At 42.1% G+C, this 23,705-nt stretch overlaps 1 protein-coding gene across 3 annotated transcripts in view; it reads left to right on the top strand.

Moving 5' to 3' along the window:
• The window catches only part of PRKCA (protein kinase C alpha), a 1,238,880-nt gene that overhangs the window by 314,228 nt on the left and 900,947 nt on the right, over nt 1-23,705 (top strand). For all 3 annotated transcript variants that reach the window (XR_014966571.1, XM_085617273.1, XM_085617272.1), the window contains exon 3: nt 17,045-17,127. Coding sequence is in view for 2 of the 3 variants with exons in the window: in XM_085617273.1 (XP_085473399.1) it covers nt 17,045-17,127 (83 nt within the window). In the remaining variant the exon portion in view is untranslated. The remainder of the gene's footprint in view (nt 1-17,044; nt 17,128-23,705) is intronic.

Here is a 23,705-nt window from a genome sequence, read left to right as displayed (position 1 = left end):
AAACTTAATACCTTTGTCCATTCCAAGAGAACCTTTGTGAACCGTCCTCCTGACCTTGTTGGTGGTAGGAATCTTTAGTGGTTAGGGACCATCCCCTTATGGATGTCTGAAGTTAGCATTAACTGATGTGTGGTTTAAAGTTTTAGTTGTTAGATTTATGACTGAGCTTCTGAAAATATTACTTAGATGCATTGATTTGGATATTTCATACAATAACCAAATTATCTAAATTCAACTGAGTCTTTTATTTGTGTCTAAATGTTCTTCCATAGAAACTGTGCTTACAATTATCTGATTTTAAATGCCTAATAGCGAAGGTAATAGATTATTTTCAGAAAAGCAGGTGCTTTTGCTCTTGTTCTGTGTAGCCACAGCAGAGCTCTTGGTTTGTATGATTCTTGTGAGACTAAACTTCTTTTGGCGGTTGAGTCTTCCAATTTGCAATACTCTATTTTTATATCATGGTTCTAAGAGCAATATATTTGAACCTGATCTCCAATTTGTTAGTTGGCTACAAATTAATAGTCCTCATTGGGTGGCCGACAGTTGGACATCCTGATTTCTCACCGCTGAAAGACAGAGAAAGGTCCATCGGAGGACCATCGCCTCTGAAGTGAAGTATTGAATCTGAGTAAAATTCTGACCCGTATGGGCCCAATAGGAGAGTTAAGGTTAAAAATTCGAAGTTTATTAATTCTGCTGCAACAACCCCAATTGACGCCATTGCTTTTCTGGTGATCCTAGGGTTGTGTCAAAGGGTAGAATGAGAATGAAAGGCGATGGTCTCCCACCATTGGCTGGACTCCAGCAATACTCTAGCAGTCTCCCCCTTCCCATGGTGTGGTATAGTAGGAAGATGCTGGATATGTTCCCTTCTACAAGGTAGGGTTTAGTGGGAAGATGTTTGATGTGTACCAGTACACCTGTAGACTGGACAACCCACTGAAAGTCCCAGTATCCCAGCCACTCGATCACCCTCACTGCGAGTGTCATTCAGGAACAATAGCAGGTCACTAGCATAAAGTGTTATTTGGTGGGGTGCCTACCATTATTCTCCTAGTCTGGTTACCCTGCCTCGATAGGTTTTGCAAATGTCTCTATAGCTTCTGCAAAAAAGAACGGAAAGAGGAGACGTCAATGGAAGGTAAATGTGGCGACTGCCTAGGGACCCGAAGCTAGCTGCCCTTTTTAGTCTCTTGCAAAGGGCTGCCTCTAAAGTAGTTGGGTACATCTACAAAGCCCATCTCCTAGTCTGAGATTTTCCTTCATGGCAACGAAGGAATCCCCAGTTCAATATTTCAAACGCTTTTTCAGTTTGCTGCTTAGTTAGACAAGCTCTTGGTCTCTCCCCTGAAGTAATCATCTAAAGTTTAAGACTGCACAGGGCTGTGGTATGACCCTCCATTGATCTTTGTGAGCTATGTGACATTCAGTGGCAGGAGTCTATTAGCCAACTCCTTGCTCAAGACTTTGTAATTGAAGTTGAAGATTGTTAGGGGTCTGTACATTATGATTTCTCTTGCATCTCTCCGAGGCTTTTTCAGCTACACCAGCAAGGGCTCCCTGAGTGTGTGGTGGTGATAAACATTCACAGAGTGCTGTGTCATATAATTTGTCGCATTTCAGAACTAAAATATCCATGTATTATACATAAAACTCAGCTGGTAGGCCATCAGTGCCAGGCATCTTCTTTCTGGCCATTCCTTTGAGCACCAGGTGTATTGCCCCCTCCGAGACCCTGATCCTTGGCACTTTGATTAAGTTGGGTGTGAGTGGCTCAAACTGTACTTTGGCACGGTTATTTCAGGAGACCTTGACCCTTCACATCGATGTATAGATACTTGTGATGGGGTTTCCTCTTGCTTCAGGGTTGAATAGCCACACCAACAGGCACCCTGCATTATTGCACTCATATTGCAATATGCCCTTGTATGTCCTATAGTCGAGGCATCTAAACTGTTCTGTGAATTATGCTGCCTTTTCCCTGTTTTCCACCAGTTCTTCCTGTACGGAGTGGTCAAACAAGCTCTTTTTCTCTTGTTTCCCTTCTATTATCTTCCTGCTTGTCTCTCCGGTAAGCACCAGTCTTACTCCAACCACTCTTTGAATGCCCCCCATAAATAGAGGGTGGAGGACATCTTGCCCGTGTTGTCCCAAAAATAGTTGTTAAACTTGCTGCATTGACCTTGTAAATATATTCTGGCGCCCACTTAAAGTACTCCAATGTCCTGGGACTGTTGTTCTAAAAATTGGGTTGCGCTTCTAAAAAGTTTGGGAAGCACTACTTTAGATGATGGTGTATGGCTTCTGTTTAAACTAGGAAAACCATTACCCTACTGTTTTCAACATCGGAAGCCAGGAATTTCAACAGTCTTGCCGCAACTGTCCTTAGCGGGACTTCGGGCAGTGGTGGTTTTGTCGTCACCCTGTGCACTCTTTCAAGCGTTAGAATGTTGTCAGTGTACACGACACAACTGTTGCGCATTCCATCCAATCTGATCAGCGACCATGCTAGTTCCTTCCGCTTCCCTCTTGGTAGCCCAATTACTCTGACATTTTCTCAGTACGGTCTTTTGAATCTTTGGCCCTGTACTCAAGGTACTGGACCTGTTCCATCAGGTCTATCACTTACTTGCGAAGTTTGTCAGTTGGCAGCTGTAGAACCGTCAGTATGGCCTCAGCTTTGCCAGCCCAGCCAGACCTCATCTTCTGGTTATCCCTGAGCACGCTGACATAGATCACCACATTATGTATTTTATGTTCTAGCTTTTTCTTAGTATTCATTGTAACTGCTAGTATGGCACCTAGTGTATCCATGCTCTTTTCTGCCATATTGTCATTTTGTGGCCACAGCATGGTCCACCAAGTTCATAGTGGGCATTAATGGGAGTGCAGGATGGAGCGGTTTCCATATGTAATTTTCTATTTCTCTATTTTAATCAGGCTACTTTTTGTCCCTCTGCATGCTCTTCAGCCTCCTGTGAACTCAGTCCAACACACCTTCGAGTATTTGTTACTTCTGTGGCCAAGCAACACGAGTCCAAGCCCTGCACCCACAGCAGTGGGTCGAGCCCACTCACCATAGATATGGTCCTCTGTGTTGGTTGAAGGGGACCTCTGCAGTATGGCTCAGAATTGTGCAGCAAATGCTTCAGCTCCATTTGTTGTGGCTGGGTAGCTTGTCGTGCCTGGCCTCTTGTCCTGGGTTGCAGTTTATTTGTGCCACTTGGAGGCTCCCCCGCCTGACAGTATCCTCCCTAACCATCCCTGCAGATAAACTGGTATTCAAAACCTAGTGACACTTTCACTTACCTGCATCTCAGATGCCCATCCAGTTCTCCTCTCCAGGCCATAAAATGCTCTGAGGAAGTTCACTCCCTGTTGGGCTCGGGAAAAATGTCTTTGTCTGCCCTCCTTCTCCTTTGTTTATGGGGTGGGTTAAGGGAGCACTGCAGCCTTTACGCAGCCAGTGTCAGGAAGCATGCGACTTGCTGTCGGGCTGATGCTGTAATAGAGTATGTGTCCTGTTTCTGTGCCTCCACTCAGGTTGTCACGAGCAGGAATCCTCTCAACGGTGTTGCTGAGCTTATTTGCTCTACTCATGGCCTGTGCCTTCACTACACGGACCCCTGAATGAGTGCCTGTACCTGTGCTTGGAGACATGTATCCCTCTTTCTCTGATGGGTGCCATTCAGTTGGCTGTGCCCTTAATACTTCTTCCGCATAGGCAGGCCTCATCTTGTTTCAACCCGGACTAATACAGTTTCCTTTGGAACCATGCCCTCCACCTTGTACCACTCCTCTTTCTCCATGTGCCCCCCCCCCCCCCCCCCCCCGCCTTCAATTGGCGTGCTCAAGGTCACTGGGGTGGCTGCTGTTTCCACAAGATTACAATCGCTGGCAGACCCGGAGCATGTACCCCAGGGCATGCTCCCTGAATGCAGTGTGAAGCTTGTGCGTAGGTTAATGACACCGTGTTGCTGTGTGTGAGCCAATCACTGCTGCATGGTTATATTAACTCACAATGTTATTAGCTCTGACTATGGTTTATTACTTCACATACGAAAAGCCCTGAATACATTCTCTTGGTGTTAAAATTAGGTGACATAATTCATTAGATGATGTCTTCCATTTTGTGCTCCTTCAGGCTCAATGTACTTCCAAGGAAGGCTGAAGCTCTTGTGTTAAAAATGAGTGGCTTAAAAGATCGCACAGAGAGTGCAGACAGGCTTGTGCTTGATGTCTGGAACCTACGTAGTGGCTTTTGTGAATCCCGAACGCCCCAGTGCAGGACGGGGCAAGTTTATTCATGAGTCCTAAGACTGCTTTCTACCATAAGTGTTTTGGGGAGGGGCTGCACAGCTACAGCCACACCTGTACACCCCCACCGCTCTGTATCAGAGACTTCCCCTCAAGGTCAGGCCGCGGATAGGCCTGGTAAAAAAGGGGCAAGTGATTAACAAATTGACTTAAATGAAGTAGTGCTACCAAAATTATAAAAATTGAATCAGTATCAAGTTTCTACTAATATATCTGTTAAGATTCAGGTTGAACCACTTCGTGGTTGCTGGGGGTTGAGTACTCCACAGTAGCCCATGAACTGTTTCATCTAAAATAGGACAGTCCTAAAAATTAGTTTTTGAAACACATCAATATCAGTAATTTTTCAGCAGAAGCATGTTTAGAGGGGATGCACTGGGGAAAGCCACTGCCTAGGAGTTCTGAACAGTCCTCCTGGTTTTTGACTTATTCAAGTGGCCGGTCTACTCCAGGCATGGAGACTTGAGAAAGATAGTCTCTGCCTCCAGGGCATAACGTGCACAATTTGCTGTAGCATGATTATGCTAAATTACAGCAAAATTATGCAAGATTGCAGAAGAGGCGTAACCCAGCATTTACCGCAATTTTCTTGGTGCAAAATGCACCCTCGCCTCAAAATGGACCCGATGATGCATTTTGTGCTTAGACAATAGCACTAAATGCAACAGAACATGAACAGCAGCAGGCACTCGCTAAGTTTGTTCTTCCTGTGCTCCAGCAGTAGGACTTTTGCGCAACTTACTCATAATTACATGTGTTGCCTAATTTCTGGTCATGTGGCATCAAAAGAGTAATACGAAATTACCAAAATTACTACACTTCGGTGTATTAAAAACTCCGCCCAGGCCTAGAGTGCCTTCACCATAGAGGCTACATACAAAGGACCTACAAAACAAAATCAATGTCCCGAGCATTACTCAAATATTAATGTAAAAAATAAATCTACACAGTGGTCTTCTCCAATTGTTCTTCTTGATTTATTATGCCAAGTCTTGTCAGACGAGTACTTCAATTTTCAGTAGTTTTCAATTTCAACAAGGCTTTGTGGCTATCATTTGTTGAAAAAAGAAATTGAAAACTGAAGTATTCACCTGGCTTTGTGGCTATCAATTGTTGAAAAAAGAAATTGGAAACTACTGAAAATTGAAGTTCTCGTCTGACAAGACTTGGCATAATAAATCAAGAAGAACAATTGGAGAAGACCACTGTGTGGATTTATTTTTTACGTTAATATATGAGTAATGCGCAGGACATTGATTTTGTTTTGTAAGTCATATGCGTGTAGGCTTAGTCTGCACTCTTTTAACAACGTTGGGTGGTCGTTGTTCAATGCCCCTGTGAGCAGTCTCATACATGACTTAATTGTGCTAATACATTAAGGTACATCAAATTGCTCAATCAGTACCCTGCCACCTGTCATTTTGGTTTTACACATGAAGGAGATGTCCTACTGTTTTAGAGGTGGAGACAAAATGACAGGAAGAGAGCCGGTCGCTTTCAGTGAAACAGGTGGGATAGCAAGAAATAACTAACTGATAGTCACACAGACCAGATTCACCCAGATGTCTCCCATGAGCAGATGTTACTCCAGGAAATTCAGGTGAAAGCCAACACTAAGTCGCCCCTTCTGACTGAAAACTCTTTATGAATTTGGCCCAGTTTATTGCCCCTGTGCAGAGGGTGCCTTTGCCTCCGCGACGCAAGAATATTCTCAGTTCCTGGTATCTTGATCTGTTACATGCGCTTCTTCTGTTTGTTATTTTTGTCTTGTTCTCGTTGATTCCAGCACTTCTAGCTTTCATTGTGCTGTTTTCCCAAGTCAGAAGTAGGTGAGTTTGGAAAGCATGCAGTCGTTGGTCCGAATCCATTACATCGAAGAGGCCCCACCTTTGCAGATCCAATAATATCTTTTAACACTTATAAGTAAGGTATGATGGCTGTACTGTGTTGTTACATTCTTCGTCATGCTGCACTGTACTCAAAGGCTAGTTTCAACTCAATAGCAGCTCACTAGTTGTGTCTTTTTCAAGGATGAGCAACAACCCTTTGGCTAAGGAAATATGTTCTAGCCTGTTAGTTATCGACAACAAACATAATCCGGACAATCCATTTTGGTTTTAGGAGAATTTAAGAACAGCGCTTCTTGGACATAGCTTATTTTATGTATTGTTTAAGGCACAGATTCATCTCTCAATGCAAACCTTTTGTTTGTATTTAGCAGCAGGCTTCTATCGAGACCTCTGGTCGGCAACATATTTATTCCTTAGGTTCAATTCAGCCAAATATGCTGCTTTTGCATTTTAAGTGAAGCATGGAACACTCCTGCCTTTGCCAAACCCTTCTCAGTCTGGTAGTAGGCTGGAACCCCCATCTAAATAATCGAAAGGTATGAAGGCATGATAGAGCGGGTCTAGAGACCGCCTGGCGTTTGGGGAAAGTTAGAGCCACAGTGGTCTGATCTGTTTCGTGAAGGCATATGATGTTAACATATAAAGGCACTCCCCCAACCTTCCTAGCCTAATGGGGAAAGGAGCAGCCTCGAACACGTCTAACCACTAAAATATATGTTAATCACTCCATGTGACGCAATGCTTGAGATCAAATGTATTTAATGAATGCTAGAAAAAGTGTCAGTAAAGTTTACAAACTTGGTTGCATATGCTGTGCATGCTTCCTGGTGGCACGGCTGGGCGCATACAAAATTATGCGCCTCTGGATTATTTTCATTTACCATATTGATAATGTGCCTTAATGCCCTCAGTGTCTGGGGCTTCATCGATCAGTAATTCACTTGTGCTGAGGCATGCGCATAATCTGCTGTCATTCTTGTATGTGTACTGGCCCTGGCGGCGGGCCACACTGACTGCACTGGCCCTGTATCCCAGGGAGCGTCATCACTGCGTATTGATGACAAGAAGTATGTTTGCATTAGCAGAGCCAGGTGGGGAAGGACGCTCTGCATGGATGCCTTTAAAAAGGAGACCAAGTTGTCCTTCGCACCCTGGAAAGATGGTTCAGGGACTGCTTCGACAGCTGTAACCAATTTTGCAGTTGATTTTACTTATCTACGTTTGATCAAACTAACGTATCATAACTTTCTCTTGTGTGTAGATTATCATGACCGCTTGTCTATGTCATGCCATTATTGACGTGTACTTTGTTCACTGGAATGCATATTTGTATTATGTGCATTAATGGGAACCTCTGCAAGGTTTCCGTTAAAAATTGCTTTTAATAGACTTGCAGTTCCCTGTTTGGTTCATAAAGTGAAGGCTACTTTTAATATTGCCACAAAAATCTCGAATTCTGAAAGTGATAGTGATACTTCAGTTTGTATCTGATGGGGACAGGGATGCAGTGCTGGGATAAATGTCAAAATCTTTATTTTTAGTTGTGGCTTGACTGTTCGTGAAGTAGGACTGGGCAAAGAGATCTGTTTAAAATATACATATAGTGGACTTCTCTCACTTCATGTAATTGATTTTATTGCATTATTACATGTTCTATCGATGGCTTACATTGCTGTACACGTGGGACTATTTTACATTCCAGAAGTACACTCTACCATCACATTTTACATTTTCATTTGAACAAAGTCCTGTGTACACGTTTTTAGTTTGATGGTTCCAGTGTAGAAACCGATAATCAAGTGTTCTTTGTGCAAAAAGAAAAATGAAGGTTGACATCAGGAGAATCTTTCTGAAGATATTTATATATCAAACCAAATCAAATACAGAATTGAAAAGTCAGCCGACATGTGTTTCGTCACAACGCGGTACAATTGTGACTCTTCAGGGCGCAGTACCGGTGATAATTCCAACCCGGTACGGACACGGGTTCATCAGACAATGGGGACAGGTAGGAAGGAAAGGGTCGTCCTTCCTAGGTGTTTCAGAAGTAATCTGAAAACACAAATAAAACGGACGTGTCAGTCCGTGGGATCGGGAGACCTCCACTCCCGAGTGAAAGGCGAATAGTCGTCGCGTCTAAAGTTCCAGTGTAGTGGCTATATTAATATATATACATGTATGGTATATAGAAAGCAAAGTTTTATTTTGCTTAAGCAAACTCTATTTTAACATTTTTCTCAGGATCAAAATGCAAACCAGACGTATTGGTTTATTAAAGCTTGTTGTTTTTAATCCTGTGCTCAATACTGGTGCTACAGTTTTATTTTTATTTGCTAAAGGGAACTGATTTGCCTGGGAATCACACAATTTGATAATTTGTGGAATTTGAACCAGATTTTCTCTACGACATTGAGTCCAATTTGTTTTTTTAGCCAGTAATGTGGGATCTTAATGACTTGATTATTTTTTTAATTGCCTGATATGATATTTGTGTGTTATGGGCTTGATGAAAACGTAATGTCATTGTACCAGAATCTATAAGCTGATGTAAAAAAAGACATAGTCATATTTGGTCGCCTTTAATAGCAGTATTTGTGGGTCTTATCCTACTCAGAAGTGAGAGCTGAATATCAGATAGCTGACTGTGGTATCAATATAGGAATACCTTCTTGCATAGGGTTGTTAGCACATGCGGCAGTCCATAGTAAATTACATCTATTCTTAAATCTTTGGCCCAACTACTCTCAATTAGTTGCCCACTGCAGAAAGCCCAAGCCTCCCTCACAAAAGCACTGATGTGTTTATTGCTCGTGGAACAGCTTGGCTCATACGCAACCAAGGAACTGTGGCCAATGCTAACTAATTGTGTTGCTTTGATGATTAAGCCAGATTGAGGCCCTTGTCTGAGAATGATGGTTGGGCCCTGACATGCAAAGAAAATTGGGAAAGCAAGTGACACAGAGAAAACAGTATTTTTGAGTAGACAGAATAGAGAACTATTGGCAAGATCTAGAGGTTAGCTGATGGTACTCATCCATGAAGCTGGCGAAGGACATTAGGTCTGCCACCATGATGTATTACCGTCCAAAAATTTAGAGATCAATGATAGCCGTCATCATGGTTCCTGTTAAAGTACAAAAGGTTTACGAGACAGCCACCATCGGTTTTGATGGCCATCCACCAAACTTTAACAAACTATTTGCTTTCAAAAAATAAACAAAGTGGGAGTTTTATTTATTGAAAAACAAATCCCTAATGACACCCAAACTTGGGGAGTGTTTCCCTGGCTATGGGGGTCAATATTTGTTTTTTTCAGCCCCTTACCTGATGGTGATTGGCAGAAGAAAAAGAACATCTCACAGTCCACCCTAAATAGTGCAGGCAGTATAATGCCCTTCCTCCGATGGGCCGGTGAAAGCTTACTATCCACAGAGCCGATGGGTGTTCTGTCGATGGAAATCTGATGGTCCGCCTGACCCTAAAGAGGGGAGTCTGTCACATTTACGCTGGAGTACAATGTCTGTAAAATGATAAATCAGTCCCTTATGTTGCTTGCCACTGAAGTGACATACAGTCAATATGTAACAGGAGGGCTAGCTAGTTTGTGGACTTGTATCTTTGCATTTGACCCATTACGTTGCTCCACTGCCTTTCGGCTGGTTTTGCACTTTACAAATACCATATACATAAATGCACTCTGATTCTGCATCAACAGATGACATTGCTGTAAAACATTGGAAAAAGTGATTTAAAAAAAAAGGGAGAATTGTGCATCCATTACTAATGGTCCTTATTCAGCTGCCTAGCCTTTCACCGTTCCCTCTGGAGATAATTAATGGTAGTCGTATATGCTTGGATGTTTCAGTCCTAACACTACAAGATGTTCATTTAGATACCACATCTCCATCATTCTCTCATTTGCTTAGCAGCGCTCTACCTTTCAGTCTCATCTAGTTCTGGTTATACAAACCTACTTATTGTCATCAATACAATGTGGTCACTGTCCCGTAGATAAATGGCCAAGCCAGTGCAGGCAATGTGGCCAGGCTCCAGGGAGAGCATGTATATATAGGAAAGACACAGATAAATATGCTCTCTCTTCAGCATAATTGAATTTATTGAATGATGAAGCCCCAGAGACTGGGGGTTTCATAGTGCATTAGCAATGTGGCGAATGACAAGAATCCAGACATTACCGTGCCGGGCCATTTGTTTATCAATCAATGTAGATCTTGATGGTTGGTACCCAGTGTTTGTGTTTTATATACTTTGAGCATTTCACTGTAAATTAATCTTTGTCATAGTTATGATTGAATACTTGAAAGGGACTTACACTCTTAAATACTTATATGAAAAATTTACAATATTTGTCGTTTTTCTTTTTTAACATGTACATAGTTGGAAAACATTTTTTTCAAATGTATGCGCCGTGCCAAACATGCTGAATGCCACATTTGTTTTATCGTTGAGCTGCCTCTTGTTTGAGGAAAGTATGAAATGAGATTAAAGACAAGAATCTGCCACTTATAAATCATGCCTTTTAATCTCCAGTAAGGTCTGTAAATTGGAAGAGCTACAAGATAATATTGGATGTAAACAAATCCGTGTGAAAGCTCTGAAGAAGAGGTTTCCAACCTTTTCTGTTGTAAGAGTTACTTATGAGCTATGAAAATCATTCTGAGCTTCTACTATCATTAATGTTGCCATATTAACCACATCAGAGTAGATTACCTTAGTGGCTCCCCAGTGCATCAGGCAGGGTTGCCAGCAGTTGGGTGAACAAAGGCGTTGCCATGTTGTATGCCTTCATGGGGCTTGTGCAGAACGGCCATTGCTTGAATTCCCCTTACACCAAGGAAATAATGTCGGTGATGATCGTCCATCGTTGTCGATGAAGACCTCAACATCTCATTGATTGGTTGACTCTGCTCTGTGCATCCAAGATGATGAGTAGTTCGATTCAGGCGTGGCACGTCCTGTCACATGTCAGGGAGACCTGTGATGACACTGTTGGCGATGTGCAGGCAGCTCTGGACTTGCGAAGCTCACGCTTTCTTTGAGCTTCAGCAGTACGCCTTGCCTTGGCGGCTTGGCAACCTTTGTGAATGAGGCTGTGCCACCCTAACCGGTTCAGTGTGAGGGTTTCCCAGGTGGCCGTTTTGATCTCGAGGGACTTCAGGGAGATCTTCAGCGTGCCATTGTGTTTCTTCTTTTGTCCTCCTCGGGAGTGCTTTCCCTGAGTCAGTCCACTGTAGAAGAGCTGTTTTGGGATGCGCTTATCTGGCATTCCCTGCCCATCTGGTCTGGGCTTTCATCAGTAGTGTATGTACTGACGGCAGACTGGCTCTGGAACGGACTTCAGAATCCAGCACTTTGTCTTGCTGTCTGATTTTCAGAAGCTTGCACTGGCGGCACATGTGGAAGTGGTTGAGCTGTCATGCATGACTCCAGAAGACAGGCCATGTCTTGCTGGCACAAAGCAGAGTTGGAAGCACCACTGCTCGGTAGACCTTGAGCTTTGTTGTTCGGCTCGACGCTCCCAAACACTGGAACACATTCAGCCGAATGCAGAGCTTTCTTTCGCAGTTCTGCAGTTGACTTCAGCATAGTGTCACTGCACTGAATAATATTAGTAATGAACCTCCGAAACGCCACATGATTTATCACTCAAATATTCTCTTTAAATAGATTTGGGAATTCAGACATCTGTTTACAAGATATGAAAAAGCACATATTTCCATCTCTAATACATACTTTTCAATTGTGTTATATAAATATTCAGTCAAGCAAAAGCTTCTAATGTAGTGGGCTGGACAGGACACAGGAGTTCTTCTTATAGGTAGCTGGAGAGCTACCAGTCGCTCGCAAGCTACTCACTGGAGAAGCCTGCTCTAAAGCATGGTTCATTGACCACTGTCTGAAAGTTCATGATTTTTTTTAAATATTTCTGTACAGTGCCTACTCCTGTGCCTACTTGCAAACAGTGACACACTTTTTGAAATCTGTGCACTATTTTCTCCTTCTCTGAACAGTTAATTCTGATTGCCATAAAACCCCCACTGAGCATAGACATGTGTTTAAAATGCAATTATATTACATGCAGGACATAGTCACTGTTTTCTCCCATTTTTTGGAGTCTTGGACAGTCGTGGTCTGGGATATTGTTTAGTTGCTTTTTTTTTTTGCATGTACTTAAACAGTTTGTTTTTTTAGAAATGAAGGATCTTTATTGGTGCTTAGGGGTTGATAGAGCTGCAGATGCATACCATGGTCAGAGAGTACGTTGTTAGTGACCACTTCGAGGTTATTGTTGCCTGAGTGTATGAAAAATTGGGGATTGGTCGCTTCTGAATCACTTCCATTTCAGAATTTTGGGTTACCCACAGCTACCTCTTGAAGTCAATGTTAAGGAGATCACATTATATTTTTTCTGTGCATTTAGAATGACAGCCCTTCCATATAAGAACTGTTTATTTAGGAATTGCTTTGGACCTGTACATATCTGGAAAATGTGAGCCATGGTGCATTTTTATGTTCCCAAATACACAATGAGTACTTTTTAGGGAGAAGCAATATTTTGCGGTCAATTTCCATATCGCTGATGGCTCTTCGAGAGTTACAGTTGCTCCTCAAGAGGGTGGAGATCTGGAAGTCACAAAAGGAATGATCCTGACAAACATGATTCTCTGACTGCTTCCCAAGATACTGGAATGAGTTAACCCTGCATTTCATACATTACATTTCCATGCTTCGGGAAAGAACAAAAACCTCACCTCTTGACCACCCCGCTTCTACCCACCTATCTTGCCAGTATTGCATCTCCTAACTCACCTCAAAAGTACACTGTAATATTGAATCCAATGATCAGTCTCCCTACGTGCTTGGCTCTTAATCCTGTTAGTGTGCAAAGTTCCAAAGATGGGAATACATTTGATTTTCAAAATATAAAATGTGGCTCTAAAAATGTATAATTCAGATTGTTGGTGCCGTGTGCCTAAGGTACATTGTTATTTGCCATCCTTTAAGAGGAATGATTTTTTTTTAAAACAATTATTGGTAGAGCTCATATTTATCACTATTTAGATTCAGTCTAGAGGCCATGTTGAGACAAAGGCTGAGCAGGCAGATAATGTTGGACAGAGGTTACCTTTTTGGACCTAAATCGTGTGGGCCTTTGATTACATCTAAACTGAAATCTTGTGGTAGTCTTCAAACTTTATTATGAAGTTACATGCTTATAAACATATGTTTACCACATTTTGCAACCATCAACGTGCTGTCAGGATCCTTTTAGATCACAATCGTGTTTCCATGAAGTAAATGGTGTATTCGGGAATGGCTTTTTATAGCACCAGCTGATGATTTGTTGCAATTCTAAAATAAACCAAGCAATGTACCTGCAGTCTGGAAAGTAAGAAAAGATAGGATCTGAAGCAAGAACACAAATGCACTAACACTGTTTGCTGGAGTTCAAGTAATTGATTTCCATAAAACACTCTATACTCCTCTGGTTTAAAAGCAAACAAAAAATTCTATGCTCAGCAAAATATCTGAAGAATCTACTCCCCATGAAATGACAGACCAACAGTCTCCTCTGTATGCCTCCACACTCTCCAAATGCTGTGAAGAATCTTCAGATGGCTCCGCACAAGCAAGAGAAAAACAGTCATGCAAGCCCTAATCACCAGCCGTCTGGACTACGGCAATGCACTTTATGCAGGAACTACCACCTAACTCATGAGAAGGCTGTAGATGCTACAAAATTCAGCGGCCACATTGATCCTCAACCTGCCCAAACGTACCCACATCACCCAGCACCTGAGGAACCTCCACTGGCTTCCTGTCCTTCTCCCCCCATCACGGGGTGTTGCTTCCTCCTTCCCGCCTGTCGTCCTGCTTGTCCTCTCCTCGTTTGTTTCATTTGTTTCCCTTCTCCACTACAATAATGCTGCTTTCCCCGTGGGCCTCTCCAACTATACAATTTAGCCTGGGGCATCTGTGTGCCTCTACCCTGCTCGCGCTGTGATTAAGGATTTTGTATCATTGTTTTGCTCTCCGCGCTGCAATAGTGCCAATTTTGCCCTGGGGCATTTTCAAAGCCACAATTTAGCTATAGACATTTCTGGGCCATGCAGTGATCAGTTTTGCAAAGACATATGTTTTTGGGGGTGGGGGATTATTTCATTAGCTGTTTAACCTTTTGTTGCACATGCTGAAACAAAGAAACAAACATTGGTAAAGCTAATAAATCTCACATATGTGAGAGCTATTGGCTTTCTCAATGTCTGTTTGCCATGTTGTACAGCAGTGAGACTGCTATGCAGCATGGCTGAAAGTTGAAACAAAAGTGTTATACCGTTTTATAGCACTATGGAAAAAGTGCAGGAACATGCCCAGCGGTGGCCTCGATATACCACTTTTTTCTGACTTATAACCTGGTTGTTTAGCTGCTGCGCTCCTGTACAACATAACTAAAAAACATTAACAGGAACAACGTAAACAGGGGAGAGAATGTGGCCTAACGGCTAGGGCGGTCGACCTCGGAGCTGGGGGACCGAGTTCGAGTCTAGGCTGCTCAACATTCTTGGATTCTGGGCAAATCACTTACTCTCCCCGTGCCTAACAAAAATGAATGTCCGTCTGTAACGTAACTGGTGCTCATGTAAAGCGCTCTGATACCTTCAGGTCTAGTTCGCGCTATATATAAAAAACCACCCAAAAAAATAAAAAGTTCTCGGATTACCGGGGGCTATTGGCATTGCCATTGCTTGTTTTTATTTGCAATGGAGGAAGCACTGTTTATTGTAATAGTGCAGTGCTGTAATCCTGTGATATTTACTTTTCCTAAACTTATACTTGATTTTAATTGACCGACGTGTGACGTTCAAATACTGCAGAATTCCCACGGTTCTGTCCGTATTTGAAATGCGTGTGTGCTCTCAGGTGAATTTGCAGCAGTGCACATCTGCCAGCTTTTGCTTTGAAATATTCAGAGAGATTAAGGGACGGTAATACATATTACATCACGACAAATCTTCAGCAACATGCATTCTAAAGCATTGGATTCAGGGGCCAGACATTTTTTTCATCAGGAAGGGTTCTTTGCCATCTGTCAAGCTATTTCCAAACTGCAGGCTCTATGGTTGCTGAGCAGAGCATTCTAGACCTGTTAAAGTTTAGAGAGAATATGGCAAAAAAATAAAGGGAAGTATAGAGTTTTCAATAAATCATTGTTTTACTTTGTTTTGAAAAGGCCCTGCTTAATATCTAAATTGCATACAGTGTGATCACTACGCAGACCTATAAGAGATGACCAGGTAGTTAATTGATGTTGTTTGCCACAGAGCTCTAATTTGGCTTCATAACCTTTACTTTTTCAGTTGCTTACTTTTCATTTTGATTAAATCCATGATTAGAAACCTAGAATAAACCCCAGTGTGACTGATGGGGGTGAAATATTCTTTCCTATATTAGCTTCTCTAAGGAGACTTATTTTTCCAGCACATCTCCCGTTTATCTCTCAGATATTGCTCACTCGACCAACGTGTTCCTACTCATTTAGGACGCACATTATTTCCAATTTTGTTTATAAGGTGACCAGTCTTCAACTGTTGCCATTGACAACAAGGTAATTTTGCACAGCACTGACATACACTCGTGACATCACTGCTGGCAACAACATCAAAAAGACATAGTAAACGAAGGCCAGCCATATATCATTAAGGTAGAATTTATTTGTCATCACCTCTTCATGTACCATTGCTTTAATAAAATAAAATGGATTCCCAAGGCTGGCCGCTGAACGTTCAGTTGAAGCTTCTTTAAAAAATGGTACGTGAGTGATGATGTAGAAATTGTAGGAGCCAGGGGCGTAAAGGTTAGTTAAACGCTTTCCTGATAAAGCGAATGTAATCTTCCCAATCATTCACTTAAAAATGTACCTGGGGCTTCACTGTCCTCAAAGCAGGTGTTCTAGTGTGCTTTGAGCTCTATGGGTGACATGTTAGTTTCATTAGGTACAGATGGGAATGCAAAACTCAATTTAGACCTCCCTGTTGCCAACAACTACCCGTGGCTTGCCCTTGGGTACTCGTGGCATTATCATTGCTACCACTGTTCCCCAAGGTCATGTAGGCAGCGGAAAAGACAGAAACGGGTCTCTAAAAGCCTTTTTACTGTTTGCAGTTTCTATGTCTTGCCCTTTTCTAGGTTGTGAGCAGGAAATGGTTTGCCAGAGGAAAAATGTGTGTGTGGGGGAGGGGACACAAACAGTCTACTGATGTCTGGGGGGTAGGGGGCACGATGCTACTTCTGCTACTACTGGAAGTTTGGTGAATGAGTTTCTCTGCCAATATCATGAATTGTGACCGTACAGCTACAGCCAGTGACAGTCTCAGATTTTAGAAGTCTGGGTGTGATATCTCCTTACAGGTGTATTTACATTGAGCCCCTGTGGGTAGAACTGATATACGGTCTGCCTGCAATATACAATACACACTGTAGCTGTTTTAACGAGCTGATGTGCCTTTGTTATCTCTGTTTCTGTGTTTACATTGCACATAGCATAGGATCTGCAGGAGCGTTGTCCGTTTTGTTTATCTGACACCAACATCGCACAAAGCCAGCATCACTGAGAATGTCTTGAGTCCATTGTTGTGCACAGAGGCACAACAACACGCCTCTCGCCAGCAGGGCTGGCTGTGTCTTTAAGAGCTGGCTTGGCTGGGTCTGTTTTGGCCAACACTGAAAAGTGCGTTGTTTAAATAGACACAAACTGTAAAAACACCTGTCTTTGTTTAGACGTGAAGCACGTCTCCAGCAAATATGCTCCCTTATTGGCAAGTTGATTAATCGGATGCATATTTTTATTGTAGTTTGCGGTTTTGTCGTTCACAAGCGGTGCCATGAATTTGTCACGTTTGCGTGCCCAGGCGGGGACAAAGGACCTGATACTGACGTGAGTACCCCATCACTCTTCTTTAATTCATGATAATACTGCTTAATGCATGCGTTATTTTAAGACTTTCAGCGGCTGTACAGATACATTAAGTACTAAAGCCATATACATTGTTTCCTCTCATGTCCTTTTGTGTTGATTTGTTAGATTTAATCTTAAAGATCAGGGCATTATGTTTAGAATATACTAGTGTTCCCTCCATTTCTTTTTTATTGTTGACCATTTGGTGCACGCTTAGTGTGGTATTTGCGCCTTCACCCCATTGACAATGGTCATTGTCATGTGTGTACTGTTGTCAATTCCTTTGGCTTAATTTCGGGAACTCTGCATTGTGCTTGTTAAGCGAAATTCCCGAAACCTCGCTATTATGCCACGTTATGTATGTTTGCAGCAAAATTATAGCGCAAAAGCGCAGGAACAATGAACATGACCTGAGCGCGCATCGCTGTAGTTCATAGTACTTGTGTTTTGGCGCAAAATGTTCCCTCGTGTCCAAAATGGATGTGAGAACGTATTTCCAGCCAATTGCCATGTTTGCATTTCACTTAGTTTTTCCAAAATTTCACCTAGTTACATGAAATCAAACTATATATATTTTGCACACCCCTACTGATTACGTTCACTGTATAACTTTCCTTGCAGTCGCTTAGGTTTCATGTAAAATATTGGAAAATGTGTGCTCAAATATTGATGAAAGATGGTAATATTTCATATGAAAAGCAATGTAATTGGAATTCTTTTAGCTATACTTACTTCTGCAGATTTTTTATGGAGCGCGGACTTCGCCTGATGGCATTAGAGTTACCCAGACTAGTTTCACGTTTTTTAGGCATGTGTAAGTGATTTGCCCAGATTCAGAACACCATTACCCAGCATGAGATAAGTGCCGGGCTTGGTCTGAGCGGCCGGGCTTGGTGCTCAGACAGGGTCTGGAAGCCTGTACCTTTTCTCCACCCGGCTCTGCGACACTGCTCAGGTTGGAGAAATGCTAAGTGTGCATGTTGGTTTGGACGTCTTTAGACAGCTGTCCAAACCCACATGCGCACTTATGGTGCCCACCACTCCTCCGCCCTGCTGTTCACTGTCCCTCAGGATGGCCCCGCTCCTCCCTAAGACTCGGCTGGCTCTGGCTCAGTGAAAATTATAATGATGATAAAATAGTTTTTATCATCATTTTACTTTTCATGCTTACCTCTGCTGGCTGTCAGCGGGTTGGGGAGATGATACTCCTCCTCCATAACGGAGGAGCCGCCACCGAATAAAAGTGCAACTTTACATGGCATCATAGCATTACCAAATCAATGAGAAGCGCAGCAAAAAACACAGGGTTTTATGCTCATATTAAACCAATTTCTAAAACTAAGTCTGTTGCTGAGATGTGGTTATTTGTTGTATTTGTTTTCCAGTAAATGTATACTGAAAATGATACATTCCTTTCTATTACAAGTAAGAACTGTATTGATGCTACATGGTAACTAAAGTAGTTCAGATAATCAAATGTGTCTCTGGTACTAGTCAAAACCTTTATCTGTCTATTAAATATTGAGCACACTTCTGGTTAATCTAAATAGAAATATTGTGACTGGTATTGTGGGTTTACAAACTCCTGTATTACTGGAAGTTGGGGGCAGATAATGGAAACAATAAATATACGAACAAATGTTCATGGGTCTCAGGAGGACTCGGCATCAGGGGGGTACATGGGAGGAGGTGTAGAAACATAGAAATGACGCTGGGCTCCGTTAATAAATCCACAAGGTGGGTAACCAAGTCAACAATTTAAAAAAAGCTCATCGGAATCCTCTAAATGATTATAACACGAAGACCACTTGAACGGATACCACAGCAACCAATACCACAGGAACGGAGATATCCTTTATTAAAATATCCACATGCAGCCTTACAGGTACGTCCCAAGTAATGAATCCGCTTACCACCCAACCCCATCGTATACACCTATCCCCATTCACCTTCACGCTCCCACCCTTTAAAGACCCCATACATGGACATCACAGCAGTTACCCCGTGAGCATTTCTTAATACTTTCCTCGAGCGCGACACAACCAGGGCCATGCTCGTGCTGACAGATCTAAACACATCTTAAATATATACATTGAAAGGACTGTAAGAGAGCACACGCGTGACCGCATGCAAGATATCACCGCACTCGTGCACGTTTTACACCCAACAGGAGGAGGTCACAAGAATGTGTTTTGGGTTTGAAAATGTGCGGGCTCCAGCAATGGCAGTGTTACTGTTTTTTACATGATGTTTGAGCATATGTAGCTGGTCCTATTTCAAGGGTTCACAGCATCAATGGATTCAGAATAGGTTTTCTACTCGCTGGGTCAGATGCAAGTCAGCACAGTTGTGCATAAAAATGTCTGTAAATAAAATGTGTTGAGCGATGAATGATAGATTTGGTCATGTATTAGTTAAGAATAGCCATGTCAATCAACCGATCTTCACTCATTTAGTTTTGTAGAGCATCCATTTAAATTAGCTATTTTTGACCATTTTCTGACTCTATGAGGTGATCTGTACTCGTCGGAGAATGTATGATTTAGATTGTTGCCCTAGAGTCCCCTTGTCCTCTGTGCAGCAGTTTATGGTTCCTGTATAGATGATGCAGCAGGAAAATGCCCCAAAACACAAATGGAAGGATTTTATTTTCTGCTTAGTATGCAGGCTGCCTTCTGTGGGATTGAAAACTGAGTCACCTGGGCTGCTGGGGAATGCATTGCAGGGCTTCATTCATAAATGTTGCATGAGAGGATATTACCATTAAAAATGCTTTTGCCCACCCTTGAGTCCATTTGAGAGCTCCGCAAGTAGCGTAAGGAGAAACTAATCATTCTCCATTATCCTCAATAACTGAAACGCCCTTCTAGTTCATTAACTGTAATTGCAGAAGATATTTCGATGGATTCCCTAGACTTCTTAATGTCTAATGCAGAATTGTATTGCGTATAGCAATCCGTTTCTGTGTGGTGCTATGCTTTATGCAGTCAGCATTAGAGTGCACACTTTTGGATCAGGCGTGATCTACCTGGCCTATGCTACCAGTAAGAATTTGTGTTATTGGTTGAAGCAGTGGAAGCCCCACTCAGTGTTGGACCTGGCCCTTTCTGCAGGTTCACCCCTAAACGTTTTGATTCTCCCCTCCTGCTTTCTGAACCCTTTTTGTTAGCTCTTGTGACTGCACTTTTCCACTGCTGTGGTTAAGTGCGTGTGCTCTATCCTTTAAACAAAATAAAAGTGACCTACACCCAGTAGACCCATTGAATTTACTTGAAAGTTCGTAGTAGTAATGTACCCAGGCCCTGTAAATGAACTACTACTGGTTGGGCTGCAGCACTTATTATGCCACACACTTAAATAACCATTTTTAAACATCGCTCAGGTCTCAAAAGTCACTAAATTAACCTGCGCTTAACCCTATGGTAGCTTGGCACAATAGCATGCATGCTTAACTTAGAGGCAATGTGTAAAGTATTTATTCAGTACACAAACAGTAATAAAGTAAAAACACAACACAAGAAAAATCCCAAACCAATTTAGAAAGACCGAGTAAATTTCGATAAAAAACAAATAATAACAGTAAAACAAAAATCCAATCAGTAGAACCAGAGATATTCATTTTTTAATGTTTTTAGTAAAACATAGCGCCACAAAGTGCCACTCGCAGATATCTGGTTTCGCTAGACCGGGGTAAAGTCACAAGTTCAGGCTGACGGCTATTGAGTATGGGCTAGATAAGGTACAGGGACCAGGTTAGTCTAGCTGAACAGTAACCTTCCTGTTCTTGTTTACACATATCTTCTCAACTCCAGCATGAAAGGTTCTGTACACATTAGAGGAGGCCAAGAGGAGCCCAGCTTCAGGATTTTCACCATTGTCTTCTTGAAGGAGCTTCCACCGATGCCAACCATGGGTCAAGGACCTGGGGTGACACCTCTTGGGGATCAGGACTCACTCTATCGGTGGCTAGTTATAGGGCTCAGGCAGGTCCAGTTGCAGGTGGTCAGCAGGACAGTTGGAAGGAGGCCTCTAGAAGCATGTGTCCCTGTAGCTCGCACAGTAGGTCAGCCAACTGACCCTTGGAGTCACTGTGGGTAGCCTGGGATGAAGGCAAGCAGGCCCAGTCCTTATTCAGGAAGCAAGTCAGTCCTTATGGCAGCCCTTCTGTATCTTCCACAGGCCCTGCAGTGTACAGAAGAGGGGTTCTGAGGGTCCTCTTTTTATAGCTAGTGCCAGCCTTTGAGTGTTGGGGGAGACCTCCATGTCCTACCCCTAGCACTGGTTTTAGAGAGTTCTTCTCATGGTAAGAGCTTCAAATTGTCTGGGGTGACAAAAGCCATGGCAGGCCTGGTGTCAGGTTCCTGTGTGTGTGCTGGAGTCAAAGCCCTTTGATGTGCAAGTGGTGCAGGGTACAGCTTTCCTCAGCCATTCTGTCAGGAAGGCCATCTCCCAGTGACACCAGGTCCCATTATTCACTGTCTGGGTCCAATGCCTATTTTTAATGAGAGCCATTAATGGACCCAGAAATTGTGGGCAGGAAAATGTCAGCTTATAAAAGTGGGATTTGCAAACTTGCAATCTAAAGTTCTACTTTACCAATAAAAAGGATTTTAAATTGTGATTCATTTGAATGTAAATAGCAAATCTCTACCTGCTTTCAACCCGAAGTTCACATTTATTAAATAAAATAAGGTAATCCATTGTTAGTCTATTGAGAGGTAGCCCTTACATTAGTGAAAAATGACTTTAGGAGTTATTCACTACCAGGACATGTAAAACTTAAACCCACATGTACTACTTTTTCAATGCCATATACCCTGCCCATTTGTGGCATTTAATATACAGGCCCTGGGTACATGCTGTACCGTATACTATGGACTGGTAAGTTAATTAAATATGCCAATCGGGTGTAAGCAGGCTTTACCATGTTTTAGGGAGTGAGCATAAGCTCTTTAGCAGTGGTAAAGTGCACAGTGTCTTAAAAGCCAACAAAACCGGGCTCAGCAAAGTAAGGGAGTGAAGGCAAAATGTTTGGTGTGACCCTGCAGAAAGGGGTAGGTTCAACACTACTTCAACCCATAGCCCTACATATTAACACAGGGGAAGAATGTGTTAATTAGAACTTATGGAGGATCAGTTTGTTGCTGGAGAGTGAAGGCCCCGGTAGACTGGACGAGGAGTAATTAATTCACATGAACATATTGAAGTAATACTCCTCCCTCTACGCAGTAGCCAGTGCAGTCAGTCTAGTGATATTAAAAGCATTGATTACAATCTACCGTGAGTAACTAGACTTCCAAAGTTGTGTTTTTTGCCTATATCATTGAACTTGATAGTGCTTTTTCTATTTGGAGTGTTCTTTCTGGAGCTGTGGTGTGGAGGGTAGCATGTTTGCTGCGGCTCAGTTTTTAGGATCTGCAATTCATTTGATTTCAAATAAATATATGTATACTGGTACTACCAAAAAGCACCCCTTTAAGGGCTTATCACAGGAGTATATAAAAGTGTGATTTGCAGGCGATAATACAAATGTGGAGGTTAGATGATCATACATATATAAAACACAAAAATACTAAGTAAAACAGTAAAATTTGCATTTCAATATCAAGGTACATAAGGCGTGGAAAAAAGAGATATTGTGGTGTGTGTGGGACAATATTAAGACTATTCAAACCTAAGGTTGGAGGTTAATATTTCCTAACCACTGGTGCCCAGCTTGTAGAAGAGTCCGATTAAAAAAAAAAAAAATAGGGCCATTGTTCAGTTGTGTCACACAAATCCATAAGGCACCGTCCTAACTGGTACCATATGGAAGAGTAAATTATATTCTTGCTTCAATTTATGGTTCATTTCAAAGATCATCATGTTTAGATCCTGCACCCACTCTGCATCCAAGGGTTTGAAACGAGGATATCATATGTGATCACGTTATCTACAACTGAACCTGATTGTCACAGCAATAAAAGAAGGAAGATGGCTGCCTGTTACTAGTCTATATAGATGTTCAGAATGTTTTGAAAGTTCTACGATCTCACTAATTGTTGCTGCTGTGTGAGCTGGCAATAAAAGGAGATTGCATAATCTTAGCCTCCGTGTCCTTAATAAAATCCAGATTTTCTTTTCAGCAGGCTGTGGAAAACCTACATTGTCCTACCTTAAAATGACTATCTTTTACTTGATTCAAATAACACTTTGCATGTCAATATCTCGTCAGCACAACCTTGAGAATAATATAATTCTATCAAGAATAGGCTATTTCAGTGAAATCATACTTTGCCTACCACATACATATATATCAATATATATAACACCAGTGACACAACATAAACTTGCCTGTGCCATTTTATATTTTCACCCCAGAAAACACATCACACCAGCCTGACCAATTGTCTTCAAGTTAAAATCGACTTGGGTTTAATACAACGCACAGTGCAGACTGCGTGCCTTAATATCGTGCAAATAAATGATATATTGTTGTTAGTTGCATGGCCTATGTAGAAATGAACTATAGAGGAAATGTATAATATGAAAGATAACACACCTTTAGGTGCAATACG

This window comes from Triturus cristatus, chromosome 7, assembly GCF_964204655.1.
Source record: "Triturus cristatus chromosome 7, aTriCri1.1, whole genome shotgun sequence".
Lineage (NCBI taxonomy): Eukaryota > Metazoa > Chordata > Amphibia > Caudata > Salamandridae > Triturus > Triturus cristatus.
The sequence above is the reverse complement of the archived record's forward strand: the minus strand, read 5'-3'. Positions and strand labels throughout refer to the sequence as shown.